Below are 16,723 nucleotides of genomic sequence, written 5' to 3'. Positions count from 1 at the left end.
TCTGTGCTTAACTCATTTGCTCCCAAAAACGTATTAATACCGTAATTTCTGGACTATAAGGCGCAACTGACTATAAGCTACCACCCACCAAACTTGACATGAAAACGGCATTTGTTCATAGATAAGACGCACTGGACTATAAACCGCAGTTGTCCGCATTGTATTATGGGATATTTACACCAAAAGATATTAACTGGTAACATTTCATTTGACAATGGTATCATAAGACTGTCATGAGACCAAATGAACCACCATTAAGCTTTGAGCCAATTGGCTGCAAAGCCTTATTGTTTCTAAAAGCTACATTTGGCCATCACTGCTCCCTTGGGGGAGACAGTCAACCTCTGCTACCACCTGCTGTCAACACTGTTGTCATCCAACATTCCTCCTAGCATGTATTGCGGTGCTACAGATGTAAATAACAATCATGTTCTGTGCTAATTATTTCTTCAGTTACTTTTCCAATTGTTTCATTAATTGCTAGTTATGGTATTTGCTAACATTTTCTTGGATAGTGGTACCATAATAATGTCATAAGATAGTCATAATTATTACATGACACTTTCATAAGCACTAATGAATGCTTATAATAGATGTCGGTTAGTGTCATCCAGCAAATTATCTCTCTTTTGAATGGATGTAAACGATCTGAGCTGGACATAAATGGAGTTAGTTATATAATATGCCACATGACACATATTGACATCTGTCATAAGCGTTCAGTACTGCCCATGATAGTGTCATGTCATAATTATGATGTCCTTATGACAGTCTTATGATGCCGCTGTCAAATAAAGTGTTACCTATTAACCCAAATAAATCAACGAATAAGCCGCACTGGACTATAAGCCACAGGATTCAAAATGAGGGAAAAAAGTAGCGGCTTATAGTCCGAAAATTAGCGTACGTATTTTTAATTGCTTCAGTGTCACAAAAACGATTTTATACGCCTTTTGCGTTTTTTTTTTTTTTTTTTTTTTGACAAGAGGCCTCTATAGGTTCCGATCTATCTAAAATACAATGCACAAAGCTCAAAACCCATTTTAAAGCAATAAAACTGGCCACTGGAGGTCAGTAGCACATTTGGTAAGACCTCATCTCGGGCCAAGAAAGGAAGTGAAGAAAAATAGTCAGGAAATGGAAGTTGGAGGGATCTTGTGAAGACGCATGAGAATTTGAGAAAATGTGGAGAATGATCGGGGGAAAAAAGGCTAACGAAACTGGAGGAGTGTTTTGAAAAGAAAACGAAACCATCTTAAAAGAAGGATTCAAAAAAATCTATCTTGATGAGACGGACGGTGACGTCCACAACGGCGTCAGTTTCCACACGGGTTCTGCGGAGCTCACGTTGCGTTACTCCTTAGCCCGAGGTTAAAACCAATGATGAAGATGATGAAAAAAGTGAGTACGATCTTGATCCGGACTCATCAGATTTAGCCATGTGCCGGTTACCGGTTTCACGGTTTACCGTGGTGTGAAAACGTCGCGGTTTCAAAACCACTAAAATTTTCCGTCAGACCTTAGTACGGTATTCGCTATTTTTCTTGTGTCAAAAATGCAGCCAGAAGCGGCTTGGCGCAGCAGCGCTCACCCCCTCCCGTTTGTTGCTGTGTGTGAAAGTGACGCTATCGGCTAGCCAGCCAGCTAACCCAAACAAAAATACTCCAAACATAAGGCGTACTGTTCTTCAATTTATTGAGCTCTCAAATCGTGGTAAGTGTAATATACAAAATTAATACATTTAAAATGTTGTACAATTAGATTTTTCCATGTGAGTAGCTTCAACAGATTAGCACCATGGAAAAAGTTCGCCAAAAACAAAACACACATTTTCCTTTCAAATTCAATATACAAACTAACTAAAAGCTTACAAAGATGAATGTTAGCTGAGGCTTAGCTGGGAGAGCAACTTCGTTGAGTGTGACAGCCGCAGAGTGAGAAAACAAGCTTGATTCGCTTGAATGAAGGAGAAAAAGTGATAGCCTCAAAGATCGCTAATTGCAAAAGATGATCTTGCCCTAAGCACAAATCCACGTTCGCTGGATCAAGGCGAGGTCTCACTCCCAATGTTTTAAAAAAACATTTTTTTTTAGATGAAACCTTTCCACAACAATATATACATTTTAACTAACTTATGAATTCTTTGTTCTTTTTAACACAAAGGCATGACATCAGGTAGACTAGAGTTGACACAGTGGCTGAAAATGGCGGAACTTCACTTGAGCTTTTCCATCCTCAAAAAAAAGGCATGCAGTATAAATTAAAAAAAAAAATTATTCAGAAGTGTTTTTACTTTTTTATAGAAATTATTTTGTTCTTGCTCTAATCTTGAGCAACTTGAGGCGTGGTTGTGAGTATAGTCTATAAGTTATATTTAGTTTAATTTTATTTAAAATATTTTTTTATTGATAATTTATTTATTTTAACAATATATTCATGTTCCAATTTGCAACTATGGTCTGAAAAAAAAATCCTGTTTAATGTAAAAAAGTTTTTTTTTTTAACCCATACATCTCAAAATTTTTTGAAGCTAAAATTGCAATACCGTGATACCGTGAAACCGCGGTATTTTTGCTCACGGTTATCGTACCGTCAAAATATCATACCGGCACATGCCTAATCAGATTACTCGGAGCCACCTCATTCAACTGGGAGCAGCCGAGAGCCTTCCCCGTTGTTATGTGCGCAAATAGTTCAACAGTTCAATAGTTTAGTTATGTGTCAATAAATTGTTACTTTGCGATCAAAAGCTCTATTTGTCTTGTTGTTATTTTGTAGAACGAAAACATTCAGATGTTTGGGATGTCACATTAGCGAAAAATAGCTGTGTTAAAGTCAAAGTTATGTTTGAAATGTATGCTTTCACAAAAAGCTCAATTTCTCTGTTTTTTCATCAGAAATTGGAAAATCGCTCAAACTAAGCCATTTTCTAATGCTGATTTCTAAAAAATGGAAAATGATATGAACTAACTTTTTTCTTCTGCTGAAAGGAGAGAGTCTAGTCTTTCTTTTGGTGGGTTCCATGTTTATATAGCAATAGAACAGAATTTTCTGTGGGCCTTGCAAAATTAGTAAAAAATCCAGTAAAACGGCTGGGTACCAAGGGCCTTGCTCCGGTGAAAATGGCTGGGAGTGAATGAGTTAACGAGCGTAGCCCAGCCTTGAGCCAATAAAGGCTTTAGCTGCTTTTTCAAGGTTATGGCGGCTGAAAAAAAAGGCTTTACTTTGGCCAAGACTCGGAGTTGGAAAAAAGTTTCTCTTACAATAAAACTAATGTGTTTTTCAAAATTAAGCCTGTTATCAAATATTTCGATTTTTGAGGTGTTTCTTTCTCTTGACAGGACCTGGTGATGGGAACAAACGCTGAGGGGGAACCTTTAAAAGACCCCATGAAGAGCATCGTTCCCATCCTGCTTGACAGCGAAATTTCTACTTACAACAAGATCCGCATCATCCTGCTCTTCATCTTTCACAAGAAAAAAGGTGCAGTTTTCCTCCTCTTCCCGATAATTGTAATACAGTCGTGTGATTGTTGTTGTTTGTTTTTTTTTTCCATCTGAGTTTGTGGTTGTTCGCAGGCATCGGGGAGGAGATCCTAGACAAACTCATCCAGCATGCCAACGTGATGACCGACAGTAACATCATCACCAACATCCAGCACCTGGGCTGTAACATCATCACAGGGGTATTTCTTTTAAATAATTCACTGCTAGGGGTGGCAACGTCTAGGTAACTCATGATTCGATACAATTTGCGATAACAATCGTACAATATGGTGATTTAAACAATTATCGATACATGAGTCAGGAAATCATTCTACTATTACGTGATTGGGGTTTAATGTCCTTAAAGGGATCTACCGATAGAAAGACTAGTAGTTCTTAAAAGATAAACGTTATTATGAGTTAAAATAATTTGATATTGAAACCCCTATTGAAGTTTTCGTTTTAATACAGTTTGTAAAATTTAACTTGTAGGTCGCCATTGTTGTTGACATCGCAAGGCGGGGACTAGGGATGGGAATCGAAATCCGATTCCAATTCGGAACCGGTTCCGAGTGTTTCGAGGCCTCGACATCACAATGAAAAAGCCTTAACGATCCCTTTAACGATTCCTAAAGACGCGTATTGCGCCGTGACGTGTCTTGTTGTCCAGACGCATCAAACTAGCATGGCGCCAAGAACCACTCGCTCCAAAGTTTGACTACACTTCACCAGGAAAGAGTGTGAAAATGAAAGGTTACGACGGGTAAGCACGAGCATTGCAGCCATAAACGTAACAATGACAGCACGTAGATTCAAATGCTCGAAAGTGTGTCTTCACTTCACGAGGAAAAATTACAACAAAGCGACTTGCAGTCATTGCAAGGTGGAGATAACTGCATCGGGAGGGAATACGAATGCGCTGTCCTCACAGAGAGGCTAAGGCTCAGTCCTGGCTATACAGCTAGCTAAACTCCCAAATGACAATGCAGAAGACGTTGGTATAATTTGCAGACTTTATACAACCATCACTTGAAGAGTGAAACTAAGAATAGAAATGAAACAAATCAATTTCGTCCCCAATAACAAACAGGTTTGCATCAACGTAAATCAGCGATGATTAGCTGCTAATAACAGTATAAGAAATGGTTAGCATTCGTTCGCTAGCATTAGCACATCGTTCAAACCACTACACAACTGGATTTAAGTGTCCGATCGCGAGTGGAAACACAACAACAACAACACAAAAGATGATACATACAGGCGTTGCCTCTGTAGATATTAACATTAGCAAAGAACGTAGGCTCGTAGAAGTGTTTCCCTCTCTCACTAACTCGCTCACTCGCTTGGATGCGGCATTTCTTCTTCGGGTGTAAGCGCGCTCTTCTTCACGTGAGCGCGTTCTTGTTCGCGTGAGGAAGCGCAAGGGCGCCCCCCACTTGAGCGTGTAAGCGCCACAAAAACTAAAAGGCATGCATTTCAATGTAATGTAAATAATACACGTTAACCCAGCAGTACCCAAACTGCGGCCCGCGGCCCAAATACGGCCCGCCTCCACATTTGGTCCGGCCATTTTGAATTTTTTTTTTTTCTCAATCGTGTTATTTATTTCCTAGCCTTTTCCTTGAAGAATTCAGCGAGGGTTATTTGGTTATTATCTATTTAATTAATAGTGTTTTTATTATTAATTATTATTTTTATTATTATATTATTATTTTTATTTTATTTACTTTCATTCCGTGAAGAATCCAGAAAGGGTTATTTGATTGTGGCTTTCTGAAAAACAACAATTTTTTACATTTATGCACTTCTGCAATCGTCACACTTTTTCTGTTACAAACTGACCCGGCCCCTCATCAGAGAAGGGAAAAGTTATGTGGCCCTCACAGGAAAAAGTTTGGGGACGCCTGCTTTAACACATATTGCCAAAGGCAGAACAACAACCTATCTGCCAATATATACCAATATTTTTTATTTCTATTAGATAAATGTTTCAGTAAAATGTTACACATTCATGTGTATTTGCCACTTATTGCCACAGTTAACATTGAGGCTTTGGGCCTCTTTTGATCTCGTTGTGAGTTTGTAAGGTTGTGACTTCTGATTAAACAAACTCGATGCCAATCAAAACGTTTGTTCTTCTTTTTCCCCCAAATTAGAATCGATAAGAGAATCGATAAAGAATCGAATGGTTAAACAATATCGATAATGGAATCGGAATCGTAAAAATCCTATCAATTCCCATCCCTAGTGGGGACGTCACATGGTTAAGCTGTCGGGCTTCCAGAGTATGACTCTAGCGACATAAACATGTCATCTGTTCAACCCCTTCAATTTAAACCCAAGAAAAACATTAATGAGCGTGACAGCACTGTCAATATTTCACAAAACGAGCAACAAAAGCAAAATTAACAGGAAAGACGGGATGAGACGTGACAAGAGTAGGAAAAAAAAAAAAGTTCTGCCAAAATATGCTACACCAGCGAAATGTGCTATAAGAGGTGAATTGGACACCCAAAGTACTACCATGCGCTTTCAGCTTGTTTTATTTAGATGTATACAGACAGAATATAGTAAAGATGCCTTAAGAAAATACTTCAACATAGTAATCTCAAATAAGGGTGGTTTAAATATGCTATGTGACTAATGTGGTCAACAGATCAACAATTTGCTTATCTGCTTCAAAGCTACCACAAAAAACACAATGCTTAAAAGTAGAAGGTGGGAGTCTCGGGGCATCTAACGATTCAATTACGATTCAGAGGCTTTGGTTCAATTATAAATCGATTATTGATGTACTGCCACCCCACTGCGCTTATAATGTTTTGTACATTAGTTCTAAAAATGTTAAAAAATCCTCTCAGGCTAAACCAAACTAATATTTCAGTATTAAGTTAACAGTTAAAAACGGTAAATAAAATACTCAAGTCCCCATTCTGTATGAGCAGCTTTAAACTACATTCAGTTATTTAATGTTGTGAATCAATCATTTAAAGTTGATAAAATTGCTCCCGTAATTCCATAAATTCCCTCTGTTTACTTTCGACATGTAAAAGTTTTAAAACTGTTTCATCATTTCAAGATAGATTCAAGTCAAGGTTTTGCTGATTTAGGAGTATTTTAGATAAAAAGTTAATTAGGTTCACTACAACAGAGCCTTCTAGTGAAGTCTACTGCTTTAAGATGGCGGCTGTCTGTCATTTCGCATTTAGTTCTCTGTACATGTTCTAACACTGCCGTCGTCTGTCATTTCGCATCTAGTTCTACATATATGTGATATCTACCGTAGCCGTATGTGGCACTATGCTTGTAGCAACTAGCAACTGGACGTTGTCTGTAGCAGCTGTCGGCCGCAGTCAGGTATCATTGTTTTTTTTATCTAGCGGCATGAGTTGAACATATTTATTATTTACTCTCGGTCCGTTCCTCATTGCGTCCCGAAGACCACGCTGTGTTTTAGTTCCGCTTACCTGGTATAATTCAATAATCGGAATTTGGATGTTTGTGAATCGTTCTCGAACTTTCCACGGCGGAATCGCGAATAATCTTAGAATCGGAAATTTAACACGCCTCAACTTAGACGTATGACAGGGAAACGCAATCAAAAGGTAATAAAAGACGCAATAAAAATACAAATAGTACGTACACGCCACTTTTAAGCAATGTGCACGTGTTGGACGTCTCGCCACGTAGAAGGAATTGCAGTATTTGTCGAGTGACAGTGACAATCTACGTCATCACCTCGAGCATCCATAAAACATGGCGCCCTCCACAGGTCAAAACATGTCCTATATATTATAGGTTTTTAAATCTATGGCAATATTTTATGTGTTTCTAATAACATTTTAGTAAAAGAGAACAATTGTGGCTTCTTAAAGCCTACAAGTCTTTAAGTCCGAGGTTCCCTTTAAATGATGACTTAATTGATTTGACTTCCTGCTGTCCGCTGCAAACATTTTTAGACACAGTAAACAGGCTGGTCTTTCCTGGTCTCCCGCTGTATTAAAAGTCAAAGCCAAACGCTACATACAGCTCGTCATATTTCCTCGTCTTTGCTCTCCAGATCTCCATTACTCTTTGATATATACTACTGCCCCACTATTTGAGAAGTCCTGACTTAACTGAAGTCCAGTTTATGTAGAATGTTGAGTTTACAGGGTTAACTTTTTATTATTTCCATCAAAACTAGAAAATTCGAGTGAAATTGGTTGACCTGTAATTTCAATCTCAAGGCACACCACCAGCAAAAAAATGTAATTAATTTCTGTAGAATACATTAACATTAAAAAGTTGTGTATTGAATAGGAATCAAACAAACACAAAGAAAAACATTCACCTGGGCTTTTGTATTGGAGTTGGTGTCAGTGCATCCTCATTGAAAGTTAATCCCGCTATGTTCAGTTCTTTATATTTTAACATAAATCCAAATGGTCTTCACTTCCTTTTAATCACATTTCATTGCTTCCTTTTAATCACATTTCAATAAATTTTGTCCATTTCTGATTGATCACTCCTTTATAAAAACCTTTACCATCGCTGTCACCATTATAGCTTCGCCAGCTAGCCGCAGGCAGCTAGCCCCAATGCCACTATTACCTCTTACGCGTCTCCAAATAAGGTAATGCGCTACCTATTGACACCTACTGATATGAAAAGAGGATTGCATGATTACCAACCATTGGATAGCACAGGCACTCAGCAACAAAGCAAAAAATTTTTTTAAATCAATTATGTGAAAGTGCATGATTTTCCACGGCACACCAGAGATATGAACTTGATATGAGAGTTACTCAAAGTATTTCATTACGCAAATGGAAAATTTCTTAACCCTATGGTAATGGAGAGCGTAATGTTAAAACTCCCCCCCCAAAAAAAACCCCCACAGAGCTTATAATTGCAAACATTTTGTGACGTGACAATGATCGCTTCCTGGAAATAGTTTTTATTTGTTTGTGCGTTCTTATACATTTTTGCAATTTTCTCAGGGTGCCAACGCCGGGACAACGCTACCTGATCGCAAAAAGCGCTCAGACAGCACATATCAACTCTCCAGATGGACGCCCATCCTCAAGGACATAATGGAGGTATGAGACTATTTCAATACCAATGTTAACTTGTTACTAGGAGCCTTAAACAGGCAGTGTTGTTTTCGTCAACAATGACAATAACGAAAATAGTTTGTCGATGAACACTTTTTTCATGACGACGACGAGCTAAAAACGTGGCTTGGGAGACTGGAATAAAAAGAGACGAATGCCAGTTTGCATCTGATGAGACGACAACGAGACGAAAATGCAACATAGTGTCTGTCATATGTTCACAATCAAGACATTTTCATATTTTACGTGGACTACGTGAACTTGCATTGTAGCAGTGTTCGGGTTATGTCTCATCTAAGATGTGCTGCGCCTCCCACTCCCTCACGCTCCTCACTGGAGTTTAGGATGTCTTTCAAGCTAGGCTGCGCTCCATCTTGCTTGTTAGGAAAGACATGGTATGATTTGTTTTCTTGGCAAGTGTAAATAGGCAATGTTGCTTTAGCCTTTAAAGGTCTGTGCTGAGTGATCATCACACACTAAATGTAACTCATTAGCATAGCATTCACGTTAGCATTAGCATCAACGTTAGCATGGCGAACATCCTCTTAAAGGCTTCCAGGTTGGTTTAATTGAAAAAAAAAAAAGTACAATTTTTCCTGCTGAGTATGTATTATCATCACGAATTTGGCGTTGTCCTTGTAGATGCTACGATAAGTGCTCGTAAATGTTCATTCCAAATTGTTGGAAACCTTGATTTACTTTTGGACTAAAACGAAAACTTTTGTCGACTAAAACGAGACGAAATTTGTATGAGAATTTGTCGACTAAAACTAGACAAAGATGAACACATTTTGAAACGACTAAAATATGACTAAGACTAATAAGTACGCATTTTCGTCCAAAAGAGTAAGACAAAAATTAAAAGGGCTGCCAAAACAACACTGCAACTCCGGTGAGTCGGAGGGGTGTCACTCCCTCTGCGGGGGCATCCTGTCCTGCCCCAGGCATAGCGATCCGTGGGGGTCCCACGGTGTGCCGTGTCAGTTGGGGGGGGTTGCGGCGGTGGCTGTTGGGCTAGGTGTGTGTGGAGGGCCGTGGGGGCGGTTGCGCGCCCCTTCATCCCTTCCCTGAAGGCTGGTTAATGGGGATGGTCCTGGGAACCACCATGAGTCCCAGGGGGATGGCGGTGGCGTCTTTGCCAGAGCTGCTGGAGGAGGGATGGGCCGCGCTGACTCACCCCCCTTGATTGGCTGGGGAGGTGCCGTGGCCCTGGGACCCCCCACAGAACCCCCCGCCCAGCATGTCCACACTTGACTGCAGGACTATCACATGTCTGATGGGATTCACTCATGACTGGGTACAATTAGACACACTCAAGTAGAAAGATTGTCAGTGCCAAGATTTTCGATCAGGCAGCATAGAATAGGATGTCAACATATCCACACTTGCATGTCATGGGTTCCGAACCTCACATTGCTGATTTGCGTACGCTCCACCCCGCCTCACCACATCACTTTCAGACTCACGCCCCTCCACTTTCTCTTTGATTATCAGGCCCCCCACATGGTGTCCACGGGAAATACAATTAGCTAACAATAGCAGTACTATATTCATAGGTAGTGTAGGAGTTTAATGTATATCTTGTTGTTTGTGCTTCTCCTCTTCTGTCTCTCTCCTCTTCTATTTCCTTTTTGTCCCCTCATGGTCCCTTCCTGCTCGCTGGTGTCTACTAATAAACGAAGCACAATGAATAGCCACAATAGGAGTGTTTCATGCTCCCATGTGATACATTAAAACAAGGGCTGTCAAACGATTAAAATTATTTAATCGAGTTAATTACGGCTTAAAAATGATTTAATTGTAATTAATCGCAATTTAAACCATCTCTAAAATATGCCATATTTTTCTGTAAATTATTGTTGGAATGGAAAGATAAGACACAAGACGGATATATACATTCAACATACGGTACATAAGTACTGTATTTGTTTATTACAGAGCTGAAATGAATACTCGAGCAACTCGAGTAACTCGAGTTTAAAAACTGATCCGAGTAATTTTATTCACCTCGAGGAATTGTTTAATTTTGCCAGCTCTTAGCATCACGTTTTGCCCGGACTACTTTTAACGCGGGAAAACGCGCTGACGTCACGTGCGTAGAGGAAGAAGCAATTAAACATTTTTTTTAAAAAACAACTTACCGCAGCCGACACAGCCACTACAAACTACGCTGACGTTGCTAAAAACTATGCCGGCATGATGCTAGTTTGGTAGCAGGTAGTGTCCGATGCGTCTCATAGATATCGCATGCATTTAGGACTAGATGCGAAATGACAGACTCGGCCGCGTCTGGGCAGCGTTAGTAAACAGCCGCCATGTTTAAGCAGTACACTTCTCATCGCTAATAAATATAACGTTACTGTCACTTGCTCATGTAACGTTAGCCCTTCAGAGGGCTAGGTTTTCTATTGATTATGACCACTGTCGATGCGTGGCTAACGTGTCTTACATACAGGCTTTATTTAATCTGTAAAAACATAGCGCTGTAGAGTGATGAGGGTGTAAAATTAAAACATAATAAAGCTAACTGTCAGTTTTAGCTCAGTAGTCATTGCTGAATAAATGTGCTCCAATACAGCTGGTATCATACATTTATTTTGAACACTGCAAAAACTCAAAATCCTACCAGTGCTTACAGTTTAGACTAACTTAAAACTTAACTAAAACTTTAAAATAGCTTGACACAAATGGAAAAACATGGGAAAAACACGTAGCTTTCAAGTGATGTGTGTTATCAAGCGTATTTACATTTTTAGGTAAGAAATATGTTTGTTTTTTTAAGCTCTAGAAGTTTTTGGAGTGAAAGCAGTGAATTTGTTTTTCTAGTCACATCTTAGATGCAATTGTTGGCTGTTTTCAACAATACATCGAAAATAAAGACATTGACTGAAAATGATTCAATATTGGATTAAATGTCTTTTTTTTTCTCATGCATATTTATAATTGCTCTTTACCTAAAAAAAATGTTTTATCCGATTACTCGATTAATCGATAGAATTTTCAGTCGATTACTCGATTACTAAAATATTCGATAGCTGCAGCCCTAGTTTATTATAACAATAAATCAACAAGAGGGCATTAACATTATTAACATTCTCTTAAAGCGATCCATGGATAGAAAGACTTGTAGTTCTTAAAAGATAAATGTTAGTACAAGTTATAGAAATTTTAGTTTAAAACCCCTCCCAATGTTTTCGTTTTATTGAAATTTGTAAAATTTTCAATCAAAAAATAAACTAGTAGCTCGCCATTGTTGATGTCAATAATTACACCATGCTCACTCATGGTGCTGAAACCCATAAAATCAGTTGGACCCAAGCACCAGCAGAGGGCGACCAAACACCAAAAAACAAGTAACAAGCGGACATTATACTGTACTGCCATTATAATCTGTTTGAGCGGGGCATGTGCGTTAATCGCGTCAAAAATTTTAACGTGATTAATTTAAAAACGCCCGTTATCGCGATAATTTTGACAGCCCTAATTAAAACTGTTCAGACCATAAGGACACTCAGATTCCCATTCTCCATGTCAGAGCAGTTGAACAGGACAGGTTAAAAAAATGCAAACAGTCAAATTCGATTGGATGGCTATCTCTGCCAATAACACTAAAACATAACATTTTATCTTCCAGAACGCCATTGAGGACAAGCTGGACAAGCGCCACTGGCCCTTTATATCGGACCCTGCGCCGATTAGTACCACTCACACAACAGTCAGCAGGTGGGTCACAAAGTTTTTCACAATTTGAATTCTTCGACTGGTCGCCAACTAATTAGATGACGTGTATACTGAAAATCAACTTTTATTCACTCTTCGTTTAACCCAGTACTTCTCAAATAGTGGGGCGCGCCCCCCTGGGGGGGCGCAGAGCGATGCCAGGGGGGGCGCATGTGACCTCGGGGAACATGCTTTTTTTTTTTTTTTTTTTTTTTTTTTTAACTACTGGTACTGGAATAAAGTGTACTTGCACATCCACTCAGTGGGTGGCAGTGGCGCTCTCATTTTCAGAGTGCGCGCAGTATTTTTGAACTAAGGAAGAGCACTCAGAACGCACAGAAAACAGATATGAAGAGCAGTGCGCCGCCGCCGTTCTCGAAAGCCGTTTTCCGACCGGACTCACGCAGCGACCCACTGTCTTGTCCGGCCGGTTCTCACGTCGCCGCCCGAGAAGTGCCATTTTTGGCTTGGGGTCGTCACGACGACCGCCCTCACCTACGGTTCTACCTCGGCCGCCGGGAATGCCCTTTTTTCGTGCCGTTTGACTTTTAGCTTTGACTTTTAATACAGTGGGTAATGAGGAAAGACCACTGTTTACTGTGTCTAAAAATAATTATAGCGGACAGCCAGACGCCAAAACAATTAAGACGCCACTTAAAGACATTAGACCCCAATCTCATTGATAAGCTTGATTGTTTTTCAGCGAAAACGCCCGAATATTTCCAACAATCGTCCTGTTTTGTCAGTGTAATATCAGTAAACCAATTAGCATTGTTAGCATGCTCATTGCAAGATAACTCCACACCATTGCAAAGGAGGTACAAAAATAAAAACTGTCCTTCTGTCCAAGGACACTTTTTTTTCTTTTTCTTTTATTCAGTTTTGTTTTTCCGATCAAATTTTTTGGCATATTGTCCTCATGAGTGAATGTTTCTAATCAATTTTAATTTGTTATTATTTGCTGATTTTATTACATTTTATTTTTCTTTATCAAATGGTCAAAAATGTAACTTGAGTGTATTTTTTAGTTTGGATGGGACTTTTTTTTTTTTTTAATTCAGGCAAATTGATGCGTCTTCTGTTACAAACAAAACAATGTTAATAAAGTTCTACTTTATTATAAGTTGATCTGTTACTTTTTTTCGTTATTAGGAAAAAAAAGGACACAATGTTAGGCAGATGCGTATTTATAATAGTAATTTTATAGACAAATGATACTATTTACAGTGGTGGCAGAGAGTTTGGGGGGGCGCGAAACATTTACGTCTTCCTTGGGGGGGCGTAACAGAAAATAATTGAGAAGCACTGGTTTAACCTTACGTTTATGCCTTTCCCCTCAGAAAACCTTTGTCTTTTTCCATTTGGCCATTTTTAGCACATTCATAGAAATCAACAAGAAAAAAATCCCACCGTCTGTAGTTTAAATAAATTTAAACAGGGGATTAACTTGGTCACATAAAAGCTTTTATCCCTTGTAACTAAATCCAGTCAAAGCTTTTTAGGGTAGAAAAAAAAAAGAGTGAGTAGAAGTTTTAAAAGGTGAAAATGAGCCAGTTTTGCTTTGAATACGCTAATCCGACGAGTGATTCCCATCTCTGATAATCTGCATAATGCATGTTGCTTGTCTTTGCTGGTCCGCAAAGTACAGAAAATATGAGTAGTCATTAAAATAACTCTCGCTTTTGAAGTGTGTGTCTGATTTATGTAAGTTAACTGTGCGCTCTTTGCAGTGCGCGTCTGGGCCAGTGGCACAACAACAGACCGCCGACAGAGTATCACACTGGACCGAGGCTCATTATTTTTGTCATCGGTGGGCTGACCCACTCGGAGATGCGCTCGGCCTATGAGGTCACCCGAGCCTATGCTGGGAAATGGGAAGTACTAATTGGTAAGCGTGGTATTTCACACAAACCGACAAGATCAATAAACACAAAAATGCTTGACGGGTTGGGGAAAAGTTTTAAAATAGGAGTTTTAATTCAATGTGTTAGAAGTCTTTTTTTTTTTTCCCGACAAAGTTTTAAAGCAGGGGTGTCCAAACTTTTTGCAAAGGGGGCCAGATTTGGTGTGGTAAAAATGTGGAGGGCCGACCTTGGCCTTTACGTAGAACGATATATTTAAGCAAATTTGCTTTATGCTTTATTTTAATTAATTTAGGGCTGTCAAAATTACCGTGTTAACGGATGGTAATTAATTTTTTTAATTAATCACGTTAAAATATTATAAATATATAAACGCACATGCCCCGCTCAAACAGATTAAAATGACAGCACAGTGTCATGTCCACTTGTTACTTCTGTTTTTTGGTGTTTTGTCACCCTCTGCTGGCGCTTGGGTACGACTGATTTTATGGGTTTCAGCCCCATGAGCATTATGTAATTATTGACATTAACAATGGCGAGCTACTAGTTTATTTTTTGATTGAAAATTTTACAAATTTTATTAAAACGAAAACATTAAGGGGTTTTAATATAAAATTTCTATAACTTGTACTAACATTTATCTTTTAAGAACTACAAGTCTTTCTATCCATGGATCGCTTTAACAGAATGTTAATGGTAATGCCATCTTCTTGATTTAATGTTATAATAAACAAATACAGTACTTATGTACAGTATACTGAATGTATATATCTGTCTTGCGTTATTTTTCCATTCCAACAATAATTTACAGAAAAATATGGCACATTTTATAGATGGTTTGAATTGCGATTAATTACGATTAATTAATTTTTAAGCTGTGATTAACTTGATTAAAATTTTTTAAATGTTTGACAGCCCTAAATTAATTATTTCAACAATCTTGCAACTAACCTGTGTGGCGTTCTCTTTCGACTCTCAGGCTCTTGCGAAATACTGCTGCTGTAAAATTAAACTAGCTTCAAGTTGCCTCAATTTCTCGATACATATCTTCCCTGTAATCTTGTCGTACATGTCAGCGTGTCTTGTTTGGTAATATCGCCTCACATTGAACTCTTTAAAAACAACGACTGTCTCTTTGCAAATGACGCAGACACAGTTGTTGCATATTTTAGAGAAGAAATACAGTCCAATTTCCACCTATTATTCAATATAACCGATTATTGATGACACCCCCCTCCCCCCGGCTATTAGCTGCATTTAATGTTTTGTACATTAGTTATAAAAACTGTAAATAAAAATAAATAAATACATTTTTAAAAAGCCTCGCAGCGTTAAATAAACGACTATTTCTGTATCAAGTTAACATTTAAAAATAATAAATAATATACTCAAATCCCCATTCTGTATCAGAGCTTTAAACTACATTCAATTAATTTAATGTTGTGAATCAACCGTTAAAGTTGTTGAAATTGCTCCCGTTATTCCATAATTTCACTTTTGTCTACTTTCGACGTGTGAAAGTTTAAAAACTATTTTAAAGATAGATTCAAGTCAATATTTTACCGATTTAGGAGTATTTTAGATAAAAAAAAGTTAATTAGGTTTGCTTGGAAGGTTCGCTACAACAGCCTTGCAGGGAAGTCTACTGTTTTAAGATGGCGGCCGTTTACTAACGCCCGTATCTAGCTTTCTGTACATGTGCTGCTAAAGCTACCGAGTCTATTTTGCATCTAGTCCTATATAATTATATCTACCGCAACATTATGTGGACGTACTTTGTAGCAGCTATCTGCAGCAGTCAGGTGTGTTGTTGTTTTTTTTTTATCTCGTAGCATGAGTTGAGCTAGAGCCGTGAGTTGAGCATTGACATTACCCGAGGGGCCAGGTAATGACAAGCATGATGTTTAGCTACTCTCGCTCCCTTCCTCATTGCGTCCGAAGACCACGTGGCGCGCTGAGTGTGTTTTACTTCCGCTTTACTCGACATATTTCAATCATCGGAATTTGGATGTTTGTGAATCGTTCTGGAAACTTCCACGGCCGAATCGCGAATAATCTAAGAATCAGAAATTTCGCACACCTCTAATTGTCACACCCCTTCTCAACAGGCTCCTCTCACATCTTGACTCCGACCGGCTTTTTGGACAACCTCAAGAGTCTGGACCAGGTTCCTAATCCTAGCGAAGATTAGCGAGGACAACACGGACCCCAACAGCGGACGGGCGCAATGAAGGAAAAGCCTTGCCAATATTGGAAGTGAAATATGAAAAAATTCCTATTTAGACTTGTGTATATCAATAACTCTGTTGCTCAATACTAGCCTCATTGCCCCAATTAATTATATTACTGTATGGAAGGTAACTTAAATGAATCCCCCTTTTGTCAAGGGAAAACCAATGGCAACTGCTGTCTCTGATTATCTTGCACATAACTTTATTCTAATGCTGGAATGTGATGGTTTTTTTCTTTGTTGTGTATAAAAGAAGTAATAAAAGGCAATATTCACTTTATATCTGCTCTCTTTTGTTCATTAGAACTATGCTCACTGTGACGACCGCGC

General features: G+C 38.7%; 1 protein-coding gene across 1 annotated transcript in view; it reads left to right on the top strand.

Annotated features, from left to right (window-relative positions):
• Nucleotides 1–16,673, top strand: part of stxbp2 (syntaxin binding protein 2) — a 40,524-nt gene extending 23,851 nt beyond the window's left edge. The window contains exons 14-19 of the mRNA XM_057817639.1: nt 3,342–3,483; nt 3,579–3,685; nt 8,468–8,566; nt 12,216–12,304; nt 14,032–14,189; nt 16,272–16,673. Coding sequence (XP_057673622.1) covers nt 3,342–3,483; nt 3,579–3,685; nt 8,468–8,566; nt 12,216–12,304; nt 14,032–14,189; nt 16,272–16,354 — 678 coding nt within the window. The 3' untranslated portion in view covers nt 16,355–16,673. The remainder of the gene's footprint in view (nt 1–3,341; nt 3,484–3,578; nt 3,686–8,467; nt 8,567–12,215; nt 12,305–14,031; nt 14,190–16,271) is intronic.
• The last annotated feature ends 50 nt before the right edge of the window (nt 16,674–16,723 follow it).

This window comes from Corythoichthys intestinalis, chromosome 16 (assembly GCF_030265065.1).
Source record: "Corythoichthys intestinalis isolate RoL2023-P3 chromosome 16, ASM3026506v1, whole genome shotgun sequence".
NCBI classification, from domain to species: Eukaryota; Metazoa; Chordata; class Actinopteri; order Syngnathiformes; family Syngnathidae; genus Corythoichthys; species Corythoichthys intestinalis.
This window is presented reverse-complemented; position numbering and strand designations above follow the sequence as displayed.